This window comes from Oncorhynchus tshawytscha, linkage group LG28 (assembly GCF_018296145.1).
Source record: "Oncorhynchus tshawytscha isolate Ot180627B linkage group LG28, Otsh_v2.0, whole genome shotgun sequence".
In the NCBI taxonomy this organism is placed as follows: Eukaryota; Metazoa; Chordata; class Actinopteri; order Salmoniformes; family Salmonidae; genus Oncorhynchus; species Oncorhynchus tshawytscha.
Window position 1 is genome coordinate 21,392,131 of NC_056456.1, and position 14,563 is coordinate 21,406,693.

The 14,563-nt window shown below is 44.1% G+C and overlaps 1 protein-coding gene across 3 annotated transcripts in view; it reads right to left on the reverse strand.

Moving 5' to 3' along the window:
• LOC112226914 (disks large-associated protein 1-like) overlaps window positions 1-14,563 on the reverse strand; it is a 129,075-nt gene that overhangs the window by 16,357 nt on the left and 98,155 nt on the right. For 2 of the 3 annotated variants that reach the window (XM_024391583.2, XM_024391581.2), the window contains exons 4-6: window positions 9,435-9,661; window positions 4,469-4,664; window positions 2,752-2,992 (exon numbers count right to left, since the gene is read on the reverse strand). In XM_024391583.2, the coding sequence (XP_024247351.1) occupies window positions 2,752-2,992; window positions 4,469-4,664; window positions 9,435-9,661 (664 nt within the window). The remainder of the gene's footprint in view (window positions 1-2,751; window positions 2,993-4,468; window positions 4,665-9,434; window positions 9,662-14,563) is intronic. The other variant, XM_024391582.2, reaches the window with a different exon arrangement.

Sequence of the window (14,563 nt, forward strand, 5' to 3'; positions counted from 1 at the left end):
CTGCCCCCGGTGATGCCTTGGGCAGACTGCAGCACCCTCTGGAGAGCCCTGCAAATGCGTGCAGTGCAGTTGCCATATCAGGCGGTGATCCCATCTGTAAAAGTTTGTGAGGGTCTTAGGGGCCAAGCCAAATTTTTTCAGCCTCCTGAGCTTGAAGAGACGCTGTTGCGCGTTCTTAACCACACTGTCTGTGTGGGTGGACCATTTCAGATCGTCGGTGATGTGTTCGCCGAGGAACTTGAAGCTTTTCACCTTCTCTACTGTGGTCACGTCAGGAGAGTGCTCTCTCTGCTGTTTCCTGGAATCCACAAGCATTTTTTCATTTTTTTACCCCCTTTTCTCCCCAATTTCGTGGTATCCAATTGTTAGTAGTTACTATCTTGTCTCATCGCTACAACTCCCGTACGGGCTCGGGACAGACGAAGGTCGAAAGCCATGCTTCCTCCGAAACAGAACCCAACCAAGCTGCACTGCTTCTTAACACAGCGTGCATCGAACCCAGAAGCCAGCCACACCAATGTGTCAGAGGAAACACCGTGCACCTGGCGACCTGATCCAGCCCGCCACAGGAATCGCTAGTGCGCGATGAGACAAGGATATCCCTACCGGCCAAACCCTCCCTACCCTGGACGACGCTAGGCCAATTGTGCGTCGCCCCATGGACCTCCCGGTCGATGCCGGCTGCGACAGAGCCTGGGCTCGAACCCAGAGTCTCTGGTGACACAGCTAGCACTGCGCCACCCAGGAGGCCTCTAGTCCCGAGCTTAATGTTGATCTTGGAGGGCACTATACTGTTGAAGGCTGAGCTATAGTCAATGAACAGCATTCTTACATAGGTATTCCTCTTGTCCAGATGGGATTTGGCAGTGTGCAGTGCAATGGCATCGTAGGTGGATCTATTTGGGCGCTATGCAAATTGAAGTGGGTCTAGGGTGTCAGGTAAGGTAGAGGCGATATGATCCTTAACTAGCCTCTCAAAGCACTTCATGATGACAGAAGTGAGTGCTACGGGGTGATACTCATTTAGTTCAGTTACCTTTGCTTTCTTGGGTACAGGAACAATGGTGTAAATATTGAAGTGGGGACAGTAGACTGGGAGAGGGAGAGATTGAATATGTCCGTAAACACTCCAGCCAGCTGGTCTGTGCATGCTCTGAGGACGTGGCTAGAGATTCCATCCTGGCTGGCAGCCTTGCGAGGGTTAACATGTTTAAATGTCTTACTCACGTTTGCCAAGGAGAACGAGAGACCACAGTCCTTGAGAGCGAGCCACATCAGCCACTTTGTTATCCTCAAAGCGGGAGAAGAACGTGTTTAGCTTGTGCGGGAGCAAGACGTCGGTGTCCTCAATGTGGCTGGTTTTCCTTTGTAATCCGTGATTATCTATAGACCCTGCCACATACGTCTCGTGTCTGAGCTGTTGAATTGCGACTCCACTTAATCTCTGTACTCACGTTTTGTCTGTTTGATTGCCTTATGGCGGGAATAACTATACAATTTGTATTCAACCAAATTCCCAGTCACCTTGCCATGGTTAAATGCGGTGGTTCACGTTTTCAGTTTTGCACAAATGCTGCCATCTATCCACGGTTTCTGATTTGGGTAGGTTTTAATAGTCACAGAGGGAACAACATCCGCTATACACTTCCTGATGAACGTGTTCGTGTTCACGTCGATGTTGTTCAACCTGGAACATATCCCAGTCCACGTGATCAAAACAATCTTGAAGAATGGATTCCGCTTGGTCAGACCAGCATTGAATAGACCGTAGCACGTTTACATCCTGTTTGAGTTTCTGCCTATAGGAAAGGATGAGCAAAACGGAGTCATGATCTGATTTGCCGAAGGGAGGGCGGGGGAGGGCCTTGTAGGCTTCCCAGAAGTCGGAGTAGCAGTGGTCAAGTGTTTTAGCAGCGCGAGTACTACAGTCAATGTCTTGATAGAACTTTGATAGCATCAAATTTGCTTTGTTAAAATCCCCAGTTACAATAAATGCGGCCTCAGGATATGTGGTTTCCAGTTTGCACAAAGTCCAGTGTAGGTCTTTGAGGGCCGCCGTGGTATGACCGAAGATAATTGTCTTGGGAGGTAATACGGTCGGCATTTGATTGTGAGGTATTCTAGTTTGGATGAACAAAAGGACTTGAGTTTCTGTAGGTTATCACAATCACACCATGAGTAGTTAATCATGAAACATATCCCCCTGCCTTTCTTCTTCCCCCGGAGAGTTCTTTATTCCTGTCTGTGCAATGTGCTGAGAACCCAGCTGGCTGTAAGGAGGGGGTCAGTATATTCGGACAGCCATGATTCCGTGAAACAGAGTATGTTACAGTCCCTGATGTCGCTCTAGAAGGACATCCTCAGAGACTGAACATTAGCGAGTAATATACTCGGCAGCGATGGATGGTGTGCACGCCAGACTAGAAGTCCACTCTGTATACCTCTTTTGGAGCAGCCTCTGGGATAAATTCAACTGCCCTGGGGGGTACGAAAAAAGGATCCAATTCGGGAAAGGCGTATTCCTGGTCGTAATCTTGGTTACCGCCACTCTGATATCCAAAAGTTATTTCCGGCTGTATGTAATAACAAAAAACTTTCTGGGCTAATAATGTAAGAAATAAACTCAAAAAAACGAAATACTGCAAAGTTGCTTATGAGCTAAAAGCAGAGCTGCCATGTCTGTCAGTGCCATCTTGCCAGACTGACCTGTGACTAATCCGTGTGTAGTGTAAGAGTGATTAACCAACTGACCTGTGCTGCTCTGGATGGTCCTGACAGTGGTGGTGGTGGTCCTGGGGGGTGAGGCGGGCAGCAGAGACATCCCTTCATCCTCGGAGCAGCCCTGGTCCATGGCCCTCACATAGCTGTGGCTACGCATGCGGAAGCAGCTCGGCATGGGCAGGTCCAACGCATCCATGGCCTGCGACTCCATCTCGCTGAACATCTGCTCACACACCTGCTCTATCTGCCCGTTCACCTCCACCTCACTCACCTGCAAGGGGACAGGGATTGGGGGACGATGGGGGAGAGAGAGGGGGTGCAGCACAACCAGATATCAAAATATCAGTATACTAATCCTAACCTGGGAAACGCATATAGAATAGTCACTTACCTAGAGTTTAATAGCCGTTAACATTTAACGCTGAGGGGCAGAGTAAACATATCTGGAATCATTAGGAGAAGTAAAGGGAGAGAACTACAACAGAAGAAGAGGAACCACAAAATAGCAGTAACAAGAGGAGGAAGAGTCGGAGGGAATGGGAGAGTGAGGGTCAATGTTAATTGGAGAACAAGCAAGTGCAGTGCCTAGAGAATGTTTGGGATGAGGAGGTGGCTTTATTCAGGGTCTAAACCAGAGTTAGGCATTCCCTTCTCAATTGGTCTTTCCTCAAATCCTGGCATACTCTCTCCTCGACTGCATTACAAAAAACATTGGAGGAAAGGGGGAGTAAGAGGGGAGTAACCTTGGATCTTCAAGAAAAGACTAATTGAGAAAAAGCCCTAGTCTATGAGGGTGAGGGGGTCTTGCAATGGATCAGCGCAGAAACAGAGGATCATGGGAGATGCAGGGGATGGGCCTGACAGTAGGTAAGACGAGTACCAGAGCATCTAAGATGGTTCAATAACATACTGCAGGTTTAGGTGGGATAAGGAGGGTTTGGATACAGTCTAAAGCATACCACTCCTACACAAAAAGATGAGAGCTTGAGGCGCTTTTGGCAAGACTAATGCTGAGATGTTTTGTAATTCCATCTGATTTTCACTGATAACTGAGGGAGGGTATTAAAGAAGAAACAGTTGGTGAATACTGATCCTTTATCCAAATATTTATTGCATTTTAGTTTGGGAGATGATTGTTCAGTGAGTTATATTTGTAATTTCAGACATGAAAAGCAAAAGGCATAAGGTGACTGATTTTGGGTGACTTGTGTACTCCGAAATGGAATGTCCTTTGAATAGTTGAACATCAATAAGAATATGGTACGATACTTTGATTGTTATCTTTGAATCAATCTTAAAATTATTATTTAGCTGAGAGTTAACATGAAGTAATGTGCATGACATACAGTACATTATGGAAGTCATATGATAATGGTTTATTTTTTATTATAATTTATTCTGTTATGCTATCTTTGAAATACTATGAAACAATTCACAACCGGCTTTAGAAGGCAGTGGGCTAGGATTTTTACACTGGTTGTAAAGGCAGACAACCGGAGCATTTTTCCTGTATCAAAACTCGTGAGAGTTTTAAATGATAAATGGAACGGTAGTTTCATTTGGCTTCTCCTCTTAGGTTGACTCTTGATGTTTGAGGGCTGAACATTGACATTGGTTTGAAATAAAAATTCATCTCATCGCTGGAGAGATGAATTTGTGGCTGAGTTAATGGCTGACTGGACGTGACTTTCCTCCCTTGCACAGACGTAGCACCAGAGATGGTGACGTAATGGCCGGGAGCACCAACCTGGCTGATGGTGCTCATTGCCCTCATGTAACTCTCGTTTCGCGAGCGGTATTGGGGTGAGGAGAGCAGCGCTTTGGGGTCCAGGAGCCCTTTGGGGTCCAGGGTGTCCAGGCTCCTATTGATGGAAACTTCACTCACCGCCCGCAGGTAGCTGTGGCTCCTGATCTGCAGCTTCGGAGAGTGTTCGTTGGAGATCCTGCCAATGAAGACAAGTCAACAGAGTTCAAACAGGTGTTAATCATTTTGGCCTCCTGTCGTTAGCCTGATCCCAGATCTGTTTGTGCATCTTCCCAACTCTTTGTCACTCATTGTGAGTTTGTGTGACATTGAGATGGCAAGATCGCACAATCAGGCTACTCTGATGTCATGGGCTCTCATAAATGTGGACGTCATTGATGCATGTTAGTTATAGTCTGATTCACTGTGATCAGCAGTCAAATGTATGGTGCAGTAGTTATGTCTGATGGACAGATCAAAGAGAGACATTTCTGGAGCACTGGCAAGTTGTACCGGTGTCATAATTATAGTTTCATGAATCACAGCAACAGACTGGAACATTGTATGAAACAAATATCTTTTTCCACACTAATAATGTTTCTTTAACATGCTGGGCTCTATTTTAACACAATGGTAAAGCTAAGTGCAGGCGGTAGCGCTATAGATTCAGCGGTGTGTCAGAAATATTTTTTGCTATTTTCACGATTACAATTAACGGCGCGAAGGGGCTGGGTTTTGATGAATAAGCAAGTTGTGGGTGTGTTGAGGCTTGGCCTCTCACCGGCCAATCACAACATGCTCCATGGCGAAATACTGTATGTGGTAGCTTTAAGTTGTGTATTTACGTAATTGTATGTATTGCCCTGGAATCAACTCCAATTCGAATGTTAGTCCGTTATAGTTTGATAAATGACTTACAGAATTAAAATAACAATATGTAGACCTGTCTTTGCTAAATACGTTAACTTGAACCCATTTGCATTGTTCTAAGTAATTCATGGCTTCAATAGCATTCACACTGATATATGGGCTAGGCATACTGTAAATTGGATTATGTCTGAGCAAAAACATGACAAACATTGTCAATAAGCAAGATGAAATTAATTATTGATAAGGCCTAAAAAGAGAACAACAATAAAACGTTTAAAAACAAAACAACTTGTTTTTTTAAATAGGCTATGTCACACTTACAGGCACCATAATGTATTCCTGTGGACATATAATATTAAAACAGCGAAGACTATGGAGGGTTTTACACACATCCAAACTGCTCTCAGTAGCTGGACAAAGATCCAATATAAAGAGAAAGGGAGAATGTCCACTGACCGTTATACTGCTCCCAAATAGGCCTATTTATGAACATAATCGGAAAAACATCTTACAGATCTGATCGCATTCACACATCTCCAGAAGTTCCATAAAACCAGGAAGATTAATCATTCTAATAAGTTTGGTTGTAATACAATGTAACGAAGAACAAGCTGTTTAAAAATACAACAATAAATACATGTAATGGTATCATAAAATGGCCAGGATGTAAAAAAAAGACAGGCATTGCTGTTGAACCAGCCTTCATTATAGTAGGCCTAAGGGAGTGCTTGGGTTTTGAACAGATGGAACGTAAAACAAGCCATTTTTACAGGTTACAGATAACTTCTAAATACAAGGTTCATCAGTATTCACCCAGGTACTCATCTCTCGTTTCATGTTGGGCATGGACACATATCATGGAAGGGGTTTTACGCACGTCCAAAACGGGACCTGCATGGATAAAATAATGTGGGCCTGCCTACAACGCATAGATAAAAAGTGAATGTCAGCTCACTGTTTTACTCCTCTCAAACTTCATATTTTAATAAAGCTTTGGTGATTAAGATTTATTTCCAAGCGGTCTCAGGAGCCAAACCCTTTATCGACAGTCTTGACTACTTTGAGATTGAATTGGGCAGACAAAAAAAGCCTTCATTGAGAGGGTGGGAGGGTATGCACCAAAAGCACTTTAGGATACTCTTGTTTCATGTGCATATGGGCAGTGTGCGTCACAGCTGAATAGGCAAAGTTTCCGCTGTCAAAATTCATGCCATAACCAGCTTTTGGTTGGTTTTAAATATCCATATCAGCGCTGCCAGAAATTAGCACTTCGGATCATGTTTTTAAGGACACGCCTAAAATATTTCTACCCTGCCCATCTGAGCGCAAGCGAGCTAAAATAAGACAGGTTAATTGCTGAACCTGGCGTTAGAGCTGGAAAATGTCAGAGCGCCAGTTTTTACATGACGAAATTGCAAACTAACGTCCGTTTGACACTAGCGCCGCCTTAACACCAGCCGAAAATAGAGCCCGCTGTGTCTCATTTTCACCATCAAACAAAATCAAACCAGGTGAAATTAGATCGCAACAATGTGTCTGATCCCCCCTCATCAAGACGGGCATGCTCAGTGAACGTCACGTTCACAACAGATTTGCTTAAACCTCAATCTGAGAAGTTAAATACGTCCAACGAATCTCTTGATTGATTGACTTGATGTTTGTCCACTCTGCTCCTTGCATGTATTATAATATGCATGGTTTTAAAATAGACCCTGGTTACAGCTGCAAAGCCCTACCTCCATTATGCACTCTCCCATAAAGCAGGTCGAGCCAGCCAGCGACCACAGTGCTGAGGAGAAACAGCTAAATTCACTTAAGGCCACCCACGCAACACTCTAAGCAGCAGCAGTGAGGGAAGCCAAGCAGACAAGACAGCTAGGACAGTGCTGGGTTGGGTTGGCACTTGAGAAACTCTGTGTCTAAACTCGGTCTGCTCTGCTGCTGCAGCATGGTTCATTCGGTTCAGAAACTTCTACTGAAACTCCACTGTGGTCCAAAAAGCCTTCTGGGAGCTGGACTCCGAATCCAGCAGAACAAAAGAACTTTAATAAGTTGGGACCTAAAGTGCTTGAAGGGCCAAGCTGCGGATTCCTCGGTGTTTGGCTCTAAAGGGGTTTGGTTATGCCTGATGTCACTGAAGCAGAAACATTTTGGCTTATTTTACACCAATCAGAGTTGGGGTTGTGTCGTCCTTTGACATATGTGCTGCGTGCTCTCCTTCCTTCACATTAGCCACCTCTATGACTATCACTGTACTGTCCTATCAATGGCATGAAATAGCACTGCGTCATAAATGGTATTGCAATCAATGTTCACAGTAGTACAGTAATTGTACACCATGTAGTAGATCTCACAATATACTTGATGCATTATGGCAAATAAAAACACATAAACCAACACACTGGTCATTAGTCATAAGACTCTTGATCATTCCAAAGCAAATGATATGAGACAGCAATGGGATTCATGACAAAGCATATTTGTGTCTCTCTGGTATTATATCCCTATGATTTCTTGATTACCATTTGGTAACAAGAATCACATGACTGTGGTGCATTATCTAACAAGCACTGAAGGAAAACAGGTAAATGTCAAGAATACGCACAAACACAGAAATGTGGGACACGTACAAAACATTGACTTATCAAACATTACCATAACATTAGCAATAAATAAATCCAAACCGGCCTATACAATAACTGCATCAAAATGGAAATAACATAAATGAATGACACATACCCTCTGCCTGTAATCCAAGTCAGACAAAACAGCAATGAGGTTCCATTCTGTGAGTGCAGCACTTTTAAAGAGAAGTCCCCAGGCTAATTAATGTAATTACTCACCATACCTTCTCCAGCAGTGTGGGTACTTAGAGATAGAGACATGCATGGTGTGTTTGAGGAGAATCTAATTCATATCCCTGCTGTTAGTGAAAGGTCCAGGGAGCCTAGATACTACTATAGGCCTATGTCATAGAGGGACAAAGAAAGAAATGCCAAACTATTAAACTATCTTCTTTTGTGTAATAAGTCAACCTTGTTCTTGTTGATTGGGAAGGTGATTTATCAGTGTAGATTATCATATCATTACTCCACATAGTGAGTGGAGCAATAGGCTGCACCATGCGTTTACACAGGCAGCCCAATTATGATCTTTCTTCCACTAACTGGTATTTTGACCAGTCACATCAAATCTGTTGTTTCAGTGCTGACCTGATTCGTCAAAAGACCAATTAGTGAAAAAATATATCAGAATTGGGCTAACTGTAAACGCAGTCCGAGGGCCTGCCAAACTGTTTCTAGCACCTAGTAGAGTTCAGAACTGGAACAAAATAACTAGGAGAGGCACAGTACACTATCAAAGGCCAAGAAGCATGCAGACCTTTAGATAAAAAGCTAATACAAGCAAAGTTCAGAAAATGGATCACAGTCAGCCATGTTTTTCACTTATGTTGTCCTTCAACCAATGCCTTTAGTGAAACGTTTGTCAAAGATCCCTTTCACATTTGCATTGAGATGATTGTGTTGCTCAGGGATTGACAGATTTGTTCATTGTGCACATTGCAATGAACCAATAAGACTAGAATTAAGATCATTAACTGAAATGTTAATTTACACAGGTGTTTTTCACTTTAGCCACTTCATGAAAAACTAGAACCTTACATTCATTTCCCCTGGTGTTTGACACGTTAATACTCTTTACTCATCGAGTGGAAAAGGATGCAGTGGGGATGTATAAGCACCAGGCTGGGTTGTCTTTTGACTTGGATGGCGCTTAAATGAATTCACAAATGCGAGCTGTACGCCCCAGATATGTCAGAGTGATACTGAAGGCTACGAGCAGCCTCTCTATATAATGGTATCAAATTATCCACCACTCGAAGGGAGTCAAAAGTACCATTAAAGCTGGAGGTTGGAGAACCTCATCCTGTCACTGTTGTCCGATTTCTTCACGCTATGGTTCTACACCACTGCAGTAAAACATTCCAGTAGGTACATCCCATGCCCCAAAGAATTCAACATCATAAGAACTATGATAGTTAGTTACATTAATTTAAAGTTAAAGTTATTTTAAAATTAGTTAAAGAGAGGAGTCTTACTTTAAGGTGGTCATTTCAGTCAGTGATGGCTGGGTGGCTTTGAGATAGCTGGCCCGTCGACCTTGGGCCTGGATCTTTGGACACAGCTTAGGACTTTCTTCTGAGTCTCCGCTGTCTTCATCCTCTGCCATAGCCTTCACGTAGCTGCCGCTGCGCATGCGCCGACACGGGATATCGTCCTCCTTCCCCTCCAGAGGTGAGAAGCCACTCCACTCATCCTGGGGCACCTGTGGGGATAGGGAAGGTGACAACAGGGCTTCAGGCACCTCCATGGATGACTGCATGGTGCTATGTACCATCCACCTGGTCTAGTCTGGCAAACGAGGCGTCACAACAATATCCAACACAGTCAGATGCGCCTCTATTTATCTCTCTGTCTCGTACTGAGCGTCGAAGGTAATAGGTAATTAAGAGACTGGTGTGAGTTCGCATGATTACACTTAAAACCCTTTCCTGACAACCTGGGCATCTGTTAGCTTGGAGTCTCCCTATGGGCACAGCCTTATGAACAGGATGCTCACAGAGAACTAGGGTGTCAGGGTGGTATGACATTTTAATTAATCTGACTGACTACTATTGTGGGTTAAGGAAAATAAATGATTGAAGGAGAAACAATGAGCTAGCCATATATATGGGCTAAATTAAATATTATAACTAGGGCACAAACACAACCTGAACTGAAACTATTATTAGTTGCTTAATAATAGATGAAGTACTAATATGAATACAACTAAATCCACTCCTCCATACTGAGAGGAATTATGGTGCCCTTGGCTCAAAAAGGTTAATTCAGACACTTTGAAAACATTTGTTACCAGAGAGTATCAATTTATATTCCAATGATATACCTCATTTGGGTAGTTAGCATTTAGCATACAAAAATACTTTGGAGACTAAGTTGATGCTGGAGAAGAGAGAATCCCACTCCTCTGAAGTCTTAGTAATTACATGAATCACTACAGAGGGAGAGGAGCCTTGGTAACTGAGGAGAAAGCCAGAGCAGAGCAGGCTAGGATGCTAGGGCCTTTGACGTCAGAGCAGAACTGAGCAGGTTGTATATAAAAGGAGGCTGTGGAGGCAGAGCGACTCAACCGCCAAGCGGCTCTATGCCCACACACTACAACACAGTACACACCGTGCTTGTGCTGCCTGTGTCCCCTGCTCGTCACAGAAATAGGCCTATCTTCACAAGTTCACACAGACCCACATGTACCTTAGCTACCATACTGGATGTGTTCGGTGCTTTGTTGTTGTGATAACTCCACTATAACAGCTCTGTTTACTTTTATCTGCTGTACCGAAATGGTCAATGCACATGGTGTGGGGCTAAATAGTTCAAGATCTGAATGTTGTGTTGCTTGGCTACTGCGGTAGCAAATAATTCACGAGTTATAAGAATATGTCAGTAATTGAGTACTGTATGTTTGTGTATTTGTCACTGGGTTAAACCTGTTGGACTGTTTGTTTGTGCATATATGTACAGAATCAAATCAAATCAAATTTATTTATATAGCCCTTCGTACATCAGCTGATATCTCAAAGTGCTGTACAGAAACCCAGCCTAAAACCCCAAACAGCAAGCAATGCAGGTGTAGAAGCACGGTGGCTAGGAAAAACTCCCTAGAAAGGCCAAAACCTAGGAAGAAACCTAGAGAGGAACCAGGCTATGTGGGGTGGCCAGTCCTCTTCTGGCTGTGCCGGGTGGAGATTATAACAGAACATGGCCAAGATGTTCAAATGTTCATAAATGAGCAGCATGGTCGAATAATAATAAGGCAGAACAGTTGAAACTGGAGCAGCAGCACAGTCAGGTGGAAGTTGAAACTAGAGCAGCAGCATGGCCAGGTGGACTGGGGACAGCAAGGAGTCATCATGTCAGGTAGTCCTGGGGCATGGTCCTAGGGCTCAGGTCAGTTGAAACTGGAACAGCAGCATGGCCAGGTGGACTGGGGACAGCAAGGAGTCATCATGTCAGGTAGTCCTGGAGCTCAGGTCCTAGGGCTCAGGTCCTCCGAGAGAGAGAAAGAAAGAGACAAGGAGAGAATTAGAGAACGCACACTTAGATTCACACAGGACACCGAATAGGACAGGAGAAGTACTCCAGATATAACAAACTGACCCCAGCCCCCGACACATAAACTACTGCAGCATAAATACTGGAGGCTGAGACAGGAGGGGTCAGGAGACACTGTGGCCCCATCCGAGGTCACCCCGGACAGGGCCAAACAGGAAGGATATAACCCCACCCACTTTGCCAAAGCACAGCCCCCACACCACTAGAGGGATATCTTCAACCACCAACTTACCATCCTGAGACAAGGCTGAGTATAGCCCACAAAGATCTCCGCCACGGCACAACCCAAGGGGGGCGCCAACCCAGACAGGATGACCACAACAGTGAATCAACCCACTCAGGTGACGCACCCCCTCCAGGGACGGCATGAGAGAGCCCCAGTAAGCCAGTGACCCAGCCCCTGTAATAGGGTTAGAGGCAGAGAATCCCAGTGGAAAGAGGGGAACCGGCCAGGCAGAGACAGCAAGGGCGGTTCGTTGCTCCAGAGCCTTTCCGTTCACCTTCCCACTCCTGGGCCAGACTACAATCAATCATATGACCCACTGAAGAGATGAGTCTTCAGTAAAGACTTAAAGGTTGAGACCGAGTTTGCGTCTCTGACATGGGTAGGCAGACCGTTCCATAAAAATGGAGCTCTATTGGAGAAAGCCCTGCCTCCAGCTGTTTGCTTAGAAATTCTAGGGACAATTAGGAGGCCTGCGTCTTGTGACCGTAGCGTACGTGTAGGTATGTACGGCAGGACCAAATCAGAGAGATAGGTAGGAGCAAGCCCATGTAATGCTTTGTAGGTTAGCAGTAAAACCTTGAAATCAGCCCTTGCTTTGACAGGAAGCCAGTGTAGAGAGGCTAGCACTGGAGTAATATGATCAAATATTTTGGTTCTAGTCAGGATTCTAGCAGCCGTATTTAGCACTAACTGAAGTTTATTTAGTGCTTTATCCGGGTAGCCGGAAAATAGAGCATTGCAGTAGTCTAACCTAGAAGTGACAAAAGCATGGATTAATTTTTCTGCATCATTTTTGGACAGAAAGTTTCTGATTTTTGCAATGTTACGTAGATGGAAAAAAGATGTCCTTGAAATGGTCTTGATATGTTCTTCAAAAGAGAGATCAGGGTCCAGAGTAACGCCGAGGTCCTTCACAGTTTTATTTGAGACGACTGTACAACCATTAAGATTAATTGTCCGATTCAACAGAAGATCTCTTTGTTTCTTGGGACCTAGAACAAGCATCTCTGTTTTGTCCGAGTTTAATAGTAGAAAGTTTACAGCCATCCACTTCCTTATGTCTGAAACACATGCTTCTAGCGAGGGCAATTTTGGGGCTTCACCATGTTTCATTGAAATGTACAGCTGTGTGTCATCCGCATAGCAGTGAAAGTTTACATTATGTTTTCGAATAACATCCCCAAGAGGTAAAATATATAGTGAGAACAATAGTGGTCCTAAAACGGAACCTTGAGGAACACCGAAATTTACAGTTGATTTGTCAGAGGACAAACCATTCACAGAGACAAACTGATATCTTTCCGACAGATAAGATCTAAACCAGGCCAGAACATGTCCGTGTAGACCAATTTGGGTTTCCAATCTCTCCAAAAGAATGTGGTGATCGATGGTATCAAAAGCGGCACTAAGGTCTAGGAGCACGAGGACAGATGCAGAGCCTCGGTCCGATGCCATTAAAATGTCATTTACCACCTTCACAAGTGCCGTCTCAGTGCTATGATGGGGTCTAAAACCAGACTGAAGCATTTCGTATACATTGTTTGTCTTCAGGAAGGCAGTGAGTTGCTGAGCAACAGCCTTCTCTAAAATTTTTGAGAGGAATGGAATATTCGATATAGGCCGATAGTTAATTATATTTTCTGGGTCAAGGTTTGGCTTTTTCAAGAGAGGCTTTATTACTGCCACTTTTAGGGAGTTTGGTACACATCCAGTGGATAGAGAGCCGTTTATTATGTTCAACATAGGAGGGCCAAGCACAGGAAGCAGCTCTTTCAGTAGTTTAGTTGGAATAGGGTCCAGTATGCAGCTTGAAGGTTTAGAGGCCATGATTATTTTCATCATTGTGTCAAGAGATATAGTACTAAAACACTTGAGCGTCTCTCTTGATCCTAGGTCCTGGCAGAGTTGTGCAGACTCAGGACAACTGAGGTTTGGAGGAATACGCAGGTTTAAAGAGGAGTCCGTAATTTGCTTTCTAATAATCATAATCTTTTCCTCAAAGAAGTTCATGAATTTATCACTGCTAAAGTGAAAGTCATCCTCTCTTGGGGAATGCTGCTTTTTAGTTAGCTTTGCGACAGTATCAAAAAGGAATTTCGGATTGTTCTTATTTTCCTCAATTAAGTTAGAAAAATAGGATGATCGAGCAGCAGTAAGGGCTCTTCGGTACTGCACGGTACTGTCTTTCCAAGCTAGTCGGAAGACTTCCAGTTTGGTGTGGCGCCATTTCCGTTCCAATTTTCTGGAAGCTTGCTTCAGAGCTCGGGTATTTTCTGTGTACCAGGGAGCTAGTTTCTTATGAGAATTTTTTTTAGTTTTTAGGGGTGCAACTGCATCTAGGGTATTGCGCAAGGTTAAATTGAGATCCTCAGTTAGGTGGTTAACTGATTTTTGTCCTCTGGCGTCCCTGGGTAGGCAGAGGGAGTCTGGAAGGGCATCAAGGAATCTTTGTGTTGTCTGTGAATTTATAGCATGACTTTTGATGTTCCTTGGTTGGGGTCTGAGCAGATTATTTGTTGCAATTGCAAACGTAATAAAATGGTGGTCCGATAGTCCAGGATTATGAGGAAAAACATTAAGATCCACCACATTTATTCCATGGGACAAAACTAGGTCCAGCGTATGACTGTGACAGTGAGTGGGTCCAGAGACATGTTGGACAAAACCCACTGAGTCGATGATGGCTCCGAAAGCCTTTTGGAGTGGGTCTGTGGACTTTTCCATGTGAATATTAAAGTCACCAAAGATTAGAATATTATCTGCTATGACTACAAGGTCCGATAGGAATTCAGGGAACTCAGTGAGAAACGCTGTATATGGCCCAGGAGG